Raw genomic sequence first — 11,352 nt, forward strand, 5'->3', positions numbered from 1 at the left:
TGTAAAGGTGTATTTGCATTCTATAACTTGTTCTATGTGATGTTAATTTCTTTGGACATAATGTTATTTTATTTGTTAAGTGTGACTACTAATGCATGTACTGTATATGAATTTACCTAAAAGAAGCTATGGATAGTTTAGCTTTTTTAGAGCTAATGGAGCCACCAAAGTCCCTGGACTTGGACTTGATAAGGACTTGGCACGCTAAATTGTAAGAGTCAATTTGCCACTTAGCTAAAAATGGGTATTCTAAAAACATATTAAATACTCAAATTTTAACCCAAAAATGTAGAGACGTCCATTCCATGGCAATTCCATCATTTTGACATCAAAATAGACATATCCTGCAAATAGGTAAAGGATATTAAATAAATTACCTACGTGGTACCTTATAAGCCAGAGATCTGATGGCCGATAAATCTAGAAACTGATAATTGAGTTTGCAGCTACCTAATATATTTCTTCCTTGAATAATTTTCCTTCTGATGACATTTTCTGAGTACATAGTTTGTAGTTAATAATACAATTATTTCCCTAAATAATTTGTTTATGCTGATACTTTTATAGAGCAATAGTTTGTAGTTAATAATACAATTATTTCCCTAAATAATTTCTTTCTGCTGATACTTTTATAGAGCAGTCCACCTGCTCTCAGTTTTTAGAAGGTCAGAGATACTTTCCAATAGCCTTCCACACCGCAAAAATCAACAACAAACTACATGTTACATAACTGGAGACAAACATATAAAACAATAACTGGCATGTTTTACTGAGCAGCTTTAACTGGCTATGAGCAAGCTTGACACAAATTTCACAAGACTCGCGCGTTTGACAAACATTTACCAAGTCATGCCAAGTTGATGGAGTATGTGAAAGTTCCATGGCAGGACGACTAACAAAGTCAATTTGAGAAGTTTCTAAGTAACTAAAAAACATATTAATTAGAACTCTTCTTTAAGTCCTACAAATATGAATTCCGGTTCTAAACAAGAAAAACATCACTATCATCACTAACAGTCTATTCTCAAGCAATGAGAAAAAACATATGAAAAAGAAAGCAGGAGAGATTTTGACAAGCAAAGAAACAACAGCAAGATTCGAACCAGGGATGAATTCTGAAATTTGGCTCATAAAAGATCATATTGTTGAAAAGATTAAAATTTGGGAATTTCTAATTAGCAAAGAGACCTTCCTGTTACTAGAAACAAATAGAAGAGATAACCACATGATAAGCCAGGTTTTTGATGTCCTGTTTCTATCTGTTTTTAGATAGAAATGCATCATAATTATTCCAGCCCGAGTATGCCATATCAAAACGTATTGTTTCATAACAGACAGAAATATCATTTTGTTTCCTTGTCTCGTACAGATTTTCCTTCCAGTAGCTAATCCCCTCACCAATGAGTAGGCATGCAAATATTTTGCCCTCAAATGACTAGCAATGCCAATTTTTACACTATAAAGGATGACAGATGACTCTTTAAAGAGGGCTTTGACGCTGTAAATACTAAAATTGGACAGAATCTTCTGTCCAGTACCAGAGGCACCGACATCCACATTTTAGTGCCATCTAATTCCCCAATAAAAATAAGTCTTCCCTTGCATTGCAAGCCCTCTGGCTCTCTAAATGAATCAGACTGTTCTTTACAATTTACACACCCATGGCCATTGGCACAGTAATGGAGTAGGTAAACATGCCGAGACCAGAATGATCAGGTGCACCGTTAGAGTAAATTCCCAGCCTGTGTTAACTGTACAGCTGATGGTGATCACCCCCTCCAATAAGCTGGAGACACTGTTCATCATTTGATCTGCATGTAGTGCAGGATGGAAAATTAGAATCTACCTAGTTTACCAGAGTTGGTTGTAGGTTTGGATGCTATGGAGTACCTCTGCTGTTTGGATGTGTGTGAGCTGTGGATTGAGGATCAGTTAAGAGGTCATTTTTAATACTTCAATTTCATTTCCCTGACTCTCAGAGATTACTGTGGCTCTCATATATTTGAAGAGAATCATGGATTACTGGATTGCCAAAGATATAAACTTCGATCTCTTTCCACTGGGTCTCAGACATGACTCTAGCTCACACAGTATTTGAAGAAAATCACCGATCTTTGGATTGCCAATTCATGTACTGCATGAAGGAAAGTAATTCTAAGTGATATTTGGTCCTACCCCGCAAATTACATCCCCGGCAACAAATTGTGCTCCTTCAAACCGCACCACGAGCAATTAAAGTTCATCCAAGGCAATTAGATCAGCAATCTTTCGTTGGAATTAGCGTGAATTTATGACCAGCCAAGGTAGGCAACAGAGGAAGAACTCATTGACCAAGAAAATATACTTAAAAAAAGTTTAAAATCAAACATACAGGAAAAACACAGATAAAAGTTGTACTATAAAATACCATTAATGGCACGCTGGAACCAAATGAATGCAAGTAATGAATGAAGCAAGGTTAAATGCCAAACTGACAAAAGAAAAAGCGTCACCATGAATAAGGAATCCAGATAATATATATTCATAAATGCACCTCCCTTCCCACCACCAACCAATAAAAAAAAGCTAAAGAGAACAAGTGGCATGGACTTACGCTGTAGTCTCCTGACCTCCCCCCTGTGTACCGGTACTGACAAAAAAACCTGCAGGCTTCCCTGATAGAGTCTGCTCCCTCCATAAATTTCCCGTGGAATCAAAGAATGCCTTCATCTGAGCTGCCATTGCACCATACCTAGTGGGAAACCCAAATAACAGCCCATCTGCTCCAGCCAGCTCTTCAGCGGTTATGACAGGAATAGACTCATCCTTGGGAGGCGCACGCATCTGCTCCAGAACCTGGGCCGAGAGTATCTCAGGGACCCTGTACAAAGTTCCCTCCACTCCCTCGATTACATCAATTCCCTCCTTCATCTTCTTTGCCAATGCTTCCACATGACCATACATGGAATAGAACCTGCGACCAAAGGCAATCCAGAAACCATCATAAACAAACCAAAATTTACACTTTTATCTTGAAAAAAAGATTAAACATCCCATTTTCAGGTCACCCACAAGTTCAAATTTGAAAACCCACTTACACTATGAAAATTCTGAGTTTCCGAGGGGCACTAGGGGGTAAGGAAGCTGTATCCTCCACTACGGGAGCAGTATCCTCATGGCCTAATGCTTCTTCAACGGGCTTCTCTGAAATGTCATTAGTAATTTCTCGAGGGAGATCAGCCTTGGGATCTTCCTTCTTAGCGGAACTGGTACCGGGCAAACGCTTCCTAGATGAACTTGGAACACAACCCCCTCCTTTGCCCATGATTCCTTATTACATTCCACCTCCACAGTTCCCAATCAGAGACTGTACCTTTACAAAGATTCAAAGACTTCTTCAATATTATTACAGATCAGAATTGTTCTATGCAGACTGGCACTGCCCTCCCCAGCTGGACGCCATTTCCAATGAAGCCTCCCTTCTGTTTTGACTTGAAGACTCCTTCAAATATACCCTACTTTATGCTTCTCCGTAAATATCACTCTATCCATATTCCTCTGCCATCTCGATAACTGTATTATGCCCGCAGGAATTACTATGCTACCTATCGCCCACATGGTAAAACTCTAAATGCCCACAAACGCTCATGTGGGGAACACTGGAACTGCCCGGATGATTTTCTTTAAATTGCCCACATGATTTCCGGATCAGAGTGAAACCATCAAGATTATTTCTAACCCAGATTCACCTAGCCACATCGTTTTCTGGTCAGATTTAACGTGCCCAATTGGTTTTCTGGTCAAATTGTAGGCAAACAACTGGTTTCCAGGTCAAATTCATGCAGCCCAACCGGGGATTTTGCTTGCGGTTGAAGGTGCCCACTGCCCGCTTAACACTTCGGTTTTTTCGGCACTTCATGCCAACGTGGCTTCATGGCCCAATAAGAACAGCCAGCCTGGATTTTCCGTTACATCACACTGTCCAATTGAACACCAATTTCATTTCTCCTATGCCATCATCATGACGTCAAATTAAGAATACCAAATTACTGAGATAAAAGTAAGCTCTATCAAATTATCATGCTCAGCACACAGGGGGCTGTCTATGGATTAACAACATTACTCTATTTCCGATTGCCCCGGCGGAAATGAGCATTGAATCTGGACCAATTTTTGATCCAAACTGTTACAACTGGTGGATTGGGAGACCATTAAAAATGCCTAGATAACAGTTTTAAGTTAATGAAGTGGCAGTTTTGTGATTATTGTCATTTCATTAAAGAAAGTTCACGTGACAGTCTTATGTTGACGAAGTCAGAATGTTGTGATTTTACTATTTTGAAAATTCCAGAAAACTGTTCAGCACATCCAAATAATTAACCTCATCAAACACATCATTTTGATCATCGAAAAAGCATAAACTAAGAATATTATTTTAATGTAAAATCTTTTAAATTTAATACAGGATTCAAATTCTGTCAAGATCCAAATTCTATAACGGTAAAACTTTTTTTAAACCCTAAAGCCAAATAAGCTATTTAAAGAAAAAAAGATTAAACTTCAAATTGATAAGAACTCTAGCTTCTTACTTCTAACTGTCATTCCTCAAAATTCTAAATTCAAAAAAACTCGTTTTAAAGCCATAAAGCGAAATAAATTAAAGAATTATGACTTCTTCTAACAGTAATTCCTTAAAATTCTAAATTGAAAAACACTCGTTTTAAAACCCTAAAGCGAAATAAATGAAAGGATTCTGACTTCTTCTAACCGTAATTCCTTAAAATCCTAAATCGGAAAAACTTGTATTAATTTCTAAAGCGAAATAAATTATAAAAAATTGAACTTCAAATTGATAAGAACTCTGACTTTTTACCTCTAATTTTGAACTAATTAAATCATTTAAAATTTCCTGATTTCACACTGCTAAGAACTTTGACTTTTCAGTTCCTTCCTTGAACAGTAGATTTAGAAAATTAAAGAAACTTGTTACTCTCAAAAGTCAATGATTTTTTTCCAATCTACTAAAACAAAAATTACAGAAACCTAGAATTATCCCATAACCATGAATCCATGGGCCAGACCTATAATGACGCAAACGGATCACCTAATTTTCTCTATTTTTAATATTTGTGAGACTTCAGGATCTCAAATCTTCATTTAACTGTCTCGAATTTTCTTAGCTTCAATGAAATTAGATTCCACGACGTGGTCATCGGTATCATCATCGTCATCATACTGATCACCCACGTTTCTGTCGCTATTATTTTTCATCGCTCATTTGTCCGCCATCATAATAATAATGATAATCATGCAGCACGCAGTTTCATAATTGTGAGCACTATATTCGAGGTATCATTTGCTAATTCGATGCATGTCAGATGCCAAATTTCCGCCTGGTTTCACAGGCCACCCTGTCAATTTGTTCAGATACGGCCGGGAGAAGGGGCTCTGTCCTCACCGGCAGAAGGGCTTATAAAAAAAAATGAACTTCGGGATTTTCTTTTGCCGTGTTCATAAATAAATTCAGTCTTTGCTGGCTTGTTTAATTATATTCACTATGGCTTTGACCAAGTATCTTAATGCATTCTTAAAAAAAATATTATTTTTTAAGTTATAAAAACTTGGCAGCTAGCGTGACACATGTTACTAATAAACATATCAACATATGAGTTCTACTACCCGTCTTTTTCTCCCTAAACCAAACTCATGAGATTTATGACCCGTCCTTTTCTCTCCATAAATGAAGGTCCTTGTATATATTTTAGTTACCATAAATTCATATTATTTAGATCACCAATTAAGTTAATTTATATTATTTTAATCACCAATTAAAAAATTAACTTTAAGGTTTAATACATTATAAATTTTAAAACATTATATTTATTTTTTATTTTTAAAAATTATTGTTTTATTTAGTAAAATTTATTTAATTTTGGAAAAGAAATTTAATTATTTTGTTTCTAAAAATATTAGAAATTGTATTTTATTTTAAGGGTTTTAAATGTTGCACTTAAATTTACAATAAAAAATGCATACTATTTTATTTTATAAAATTTTGAAAATAAATAAAGTTTTGATATTTGTAAGTATAGATGAATTATAGATTTACTAATAGAAATTCATTTTAAAAGAAGGTTTTTAAAAAGATATTTAAAGATATTTTTAAAATTCAGGTAGATGTTGATTATGGAAGTTGATCACAAACAAATTCTTATTTTATATTCTTTTGCCTATTTTCAATCATTTTATAAGAAGGTTTTTAAAAAGATATTTAAAGATATTTTTAAAATTCAGGGAGATGTTGATTATGGAAGTTGATCACAAACAAATTCTTATTTTATATTCCTTTGCCTATTTTCAAAGTACGTTTGAAAGGGAATTATTTTATATTCTTTTGCCCATTTTCAAAGTAAGTTTGAAAGGGAATTGAAGGATTGAGTGGATTCCATAATTCTTAGTAGAGAGTTTACACAATGTTAAAAAATGACATCAAAAGAGGGTCATTAAAGTTAAAAAAATATATATATATCTTATTTTAGTTAGAAGAATTTGGTTGGTAAAATCAAAACTTTTAAAAACAAAAGTACACTTTGTCCTTGAAGTGTGTTATCCAGAGGCTCAAAATTCTTAATGTTTTTTTCTTAATGCTCTTCTTCTCCCTCTCTTCATGTGCAAGTATCAATCTGCCATATAAAGGAAGCATTTCCTTGGGTTTTGTTTGATAGAGCCTCTTAAAGCAATCTATTATGGAAAGAAGTTGGTCACATCATTTTCGTCTACAAAATTCACTCTATCTTATTCAAAATTAGGATCATTAAAGCCATAAATAACTTTAATGAATTCTCAACATTCAAAGTGATCCTTATCTTTGCTCTAGAAAATGAAGTCTTACCTCGTTACATCATGGAAAGCTCTCTCTTGATAATACAATGGATAAAAGAAGACCATGTATTATAGAATTACTTAATGCAACTTTCATTTCAAGGCATAATCAATCTACATTTTCTCATGTATGCAAAGAACAAAATTATAAAATTGAGAAGTTATCACAAAAAGAATTGGAGTTGCATGAAATAACCTAGAAAATCATTTAATCCCAACAATGAGACCCTATTGTGTGCTTTCATGAATCGTGATTTTAACATCCTTATTGTATGTGACATTTGTGGAAGTGTAAACTCATTAAACATGATGATATTTTATTAATTATTGTGTATAATTATAGTCTTATGTACTCTTGATCAAGAGTTTAGACATGAACTCTTAAGTGAAGTAAACAAGTCAAGGTTATACTATTAAGTAAAGATAGTAATTTGTTAAAATTTATTTTTTCATTTTAAGGGAAGAAGAGATACTTCTTTTTACCGTGTGGGAGTGGAAGAACATGAAGAACTAGCTAGCATTGAGGAGTAGTTCCTCTGCAAACCAAATCTTGTACTTCCAGTGAATTGAGTCATTCCAAAGACTATTGATATTTTTAACTTATGGTTTTCCTCCATTCACTTGAAATTAACCAGTATTGTGACAAATGTATTGCATAATGAAATTTTCATCAATAAATTTTTTTGTATGTATGTGATTAGTATATGGACATTTGGAATAAAAGACATTAACTTTGGTAGTTAGTTTAGTTGCCAATATTACAAAAAGACTTTGATAATAAATAATATGGTATGAATTAATAGCAAAATAAAATGTATTTATTTAAGTAAATAAATAAATTATTTTTTTTATATTAATTATATTGGAGATTTGAAAATTTATATTATAATTTTATTATTTGTAAAAAAATTATTATTTTTTAAAAATTTATTAAAATGGTTTTAATACTATAAAAAAGAAGTGAAATATATTTTACAATTAAATGAAATTTATTATTAAAAAAAGAGAGGTAAAGTGTAATTTATAATTCAATATAATAGATAGTAACATATTTATTTATTGAATATAAATTACTAAAAATATATAATAAAAAAATAAAAGTGCATACATGTATATATAAAAGGATTCAATAATTGGGTTGGGTTCGTATTTGGGTAACATGGCCTAGGATTAAATTTAGGGGATGTTACTTGCTTAACCATAATTGAGATTTGGGTAGGATTAAATTTAGGGGATGTTACTTGCTTAACCATAATTGAGATTCCACGAGGGTAGGGGAGCTTATTTCTTGAGTCTTATCACAAGAGCTCAAATATGTCCTTCCACGAGATTTGAAACTAGGTGGAAAGGACAACATCTCATTGTACCAACCAATTTATTAATTTTACTATATTGAAATTATAATTTTATATAGATAGTTTAACTTTCTTAAAATCATTTCCATTTCAATATCTCCCAATAAAATTATCACTTTCATTTCAATATATTCCAAAAAAAATTGGAGATATTTATAAACAATATATTTATAATTATCAATTATGTCGAGAAGAACCGAGTATGCAGTATGAGGGAGATGTTGTAATATAATGTTTAACATTTTGACTAAGCCAAATTATATAAAATTAAAATTAAATAAAAAAATTAACATAATGTATTGTAAACAATTTAAGTGGGTAAAAATAAAATAAAATAAAAATAACCCTATAAAAATAAAATAATAAAAAACCCATGGTATTGAGAACCTGTGGTATTGGCCCATAGAGACATCCAATAAAATTGGAACTATATAGAAAAAATTAGCATGGCCCCTACCCAAGGATGACACACACAAATTGAGAAATTGAGAACTCCTAATATTCATATAGAATATAGTTTATTTAAAGGGATAAACTAAGCCAACTTAAATCTATCTTAACTCTAAACCTATTAAATATCTAAAAAAAAAATTTAATATACTAACCTCTTTTAAAATAAATAAATAAAAAATTATTTCCCAACTTAATAAATCCAAAATTAAAATAAATCTAATAACAAAACTTTTCTTTTACCACAGTTTTTTAATATATATTATTTTTTCATTATTAATAACTAAACTCTCCACGGATCTCTGGACTTGTTATTAAAACATGCCTTTAAAACAAAATTAAGTGGAATCCCTAATATCTTCTTTATGGATTTTCTTTGGAATACCTAACTTCGTTCATCATAGAACCTATATATCTTAAGAAGTTGACCTTACTTCCACCCCAAGTAGGTTAATTTAGAAGTTGGTTTTGGATTAAAATAATGAATTTAAGTTGATAACATCACTTTCATTTTAATATATATCATAGAAACTATATATCTTAAGAAGTTGACTTTACTTACACAACAAGACCCTCTAAATGATTATTGATGTGATATCATGTTTTGTAGACCCTCCAAATGATTGTAAACCTTTTGAGTCCAACTCTTTAACCACTTAATTATAAACTCACATCTTGCTTAAAACTTGTTCTAAGTCCAAAGTTAACGCTAAAAGATTTAATAACTAAATAAGAAATATGTTATTAATATTTTTCATAAAACTTATGTTATTAGGATGTGTTTGCAAAGAATTTAAATTCTTGGTATTTTTTTTTTCAATATAATCATGGGCATCTTTAATATGAAAGATGGTTATGGTGTTATTAACCAAATTAAGGTTTTTTTTTGAGATAGAAGTTTTTTTAAATAAATTATTGTATATAAGGATTTGGGTTTAGTAAGAAATTTTTGGAAGATTAATATATATTCATTTTGTTAATGGAAGCAAGTCTCACCTTATATATCTCAAAGGTAGGTTGGAAGAAAAGGCATAGTTTAAGTGGGTAGAGAAGATAAAGATTAGAACATTGTCTTGTGTACTTGTAAGAAGTTCGGGGAAGAGGATGAATAGAATATAATCTACCTTACACAAGAAAATATTTGAGAGGAGGGTTGTAAGAGATGGGGCAAACCATTGAAAACATAAAAGGGAAGGAAGAAAAGAGGAAAACCTTGATGATCAAAACCAAGAAGGTTGAGATTTTCGGTATTCATAGAGGTTACCAACTACTTAGAAAACTAAGAAGCAATAGAACACTAAGAAATAGTTAGAGCTTATAGAGTCCAACATTAGGAATAAACAAGCTCTTATCTAGATTTATGAAGGGAACAAAATGAAATACATATTTATAACAAAAACATAAAGCTATAGTAAAACTTGACTTCTATTGCTAAATAGAATATGATGAAATTGTAAATAATACAAATTGAAACAAACTTACTCGAATGGTGGTAGCTTATCTCTGAGAACATATGTGACAACTACGTGAATTTGTTGGAGTGCATTACAATGAGGCTGAAAGGCCCTTTTTAACATAAATCAGCAATGAGGAAACCCTAAACATAAAAAAAAACTTAACCCTAGGAGATGAAACACCAAAAGGTTTGTGACCCCGATGGGGTTAGTTGATACATCAACTTCCCGGGGCCATAAATTTTGCAGATGATCTATGTTTGGTGCACTCAGTAGCATGTTGGAAAGGCCTAGTAAAGAAGTACATGTTCTGATTAGGCCTCTATCATGTCAAGAAGACATTGTTTAGGGCCTCAGAAGGACCCAAGTTGAAGACTTGAAAATTTGTAGAAAAACTGCCAAGATGGATACTTATGCTTTGAGCTAGTGGAATAAGTGGGTGGCCACCAATATACACATATATTAGTCCTTACCCTCCCCCCGCCAAGGGAGCATTGGTTTCCATCGTGCCGAGGGCCCCCATTAAATGGGGGAATTTGTGTTGAACTTACCCCTATGTGAGCCATGTGCCTTAGTGTAGGAGTTTCCCTGCTTTAACAACCCAATAAAGTCAAATCCTCTGTTGACGAGTGCCCTTAACCTATGTGTGAACAATCTAATCAATGGTTGCATGTTCTATGCAGTCAAGGTTGAGCTCTATCAGGGTCAACTACTCTACTATCTTGGATGTGTCCAATAATGGTGAAAAGTATGGCCAAAGGAGGTCCACATTGAACATTGGGTGTAAGTCAAGGAAGGGGGGAATACTTAGCTCAAAATCATTGTCATCCATAGCCTTGGTGATGGTGTAAGGTCCATAGAAAAGTGGATAGAGCTTCTAATGGGGTCTTGTAAGGCATTTTTTCTACAAAAGTAACCGAACCTTGTCTCCCACTTGGAATTTGTGTGGCACCCACTATTGATAATTGCATTACTTGTACTTAGTATTGGCTTTATGTAAAATATCATGGACCTATTGATTGATGTATTGAATCTATCCATTAAATTTGGTGGCTTTGTCGATGTCAAAGTGAGCACGGGAAGATTTTGTTTGTGTGGACACAAGGGGTAGTGCTACATTAATAGGACTCAATGGTTGAAATCACAAACCCACCTAAAAAGGGTTGTAGTTGGTTGAGCTATGGAGGGTGTTATTGTAGTTGTGTTGAACCTAGGGAATATTTGCATCCTAT

At 33.0% G+C, this 11,352-nt stretch overlaps 1 protein-coding gene and 1 non-coding gene across 2 annotated transcripts in view; one reads left to right on the forward strand and one right to left on the reverse strand.

Moving 5' to 3' along the window:
• The window catches only part of LOC149182936 (Quinone reductase family protein), a 52,156-nt gene extending 48,348 nt beyond the window's left edge, over positions 1-3,808 (reverse strand). The window contains exons 1-2 of the mRNA XM_089417017.1: positions 3,078-3,808; positions 2,594-2,953 (exon numbers count right to left, since the gene is read on the reverse strand). Of these exons, the coding sequence (XP_089273143.1) occupies positions 2,594-2,953; positions 3,078-3,304 (587 nt within the window). The 5' untranslated portion in view covers positions 3,305-3,808. The remainder of the gene's footprint in view (positions 1-2,593; positions 2,954-3,077) is intronic.
• Positions 3,809-8,608: 4,800 nt separating this feature from the next.
• On the forward strand, positions 8,609-8,715 carry LOC149182937 (U6 spliceosomal RNA). The gene has a single exon (XR_016257893.1). It is a non-coding gene; the product is annotated as a U6 spliceosomal RNA (small nuclear RNA).
• The last annotated feature ends 2,637 nt before the right edge of the window (positions 8,716-11,352 follow it).

Source organism: Pinus tabuliformis, chromosome 3_2 (assembly GCF_031772625.1).
Source record: "Pinus tabuliformis cultivar Carrire ecotype Pingquan chromosome 3_2, CPIR1, whole genome shotgun sequence".
Taxonomy (NCBI): Eukaryota; Viridiplantae; Streptophyta; class Pinopsida; order Pinales; family Pinaceae; genus Pinus; species Pinus tabuliformis.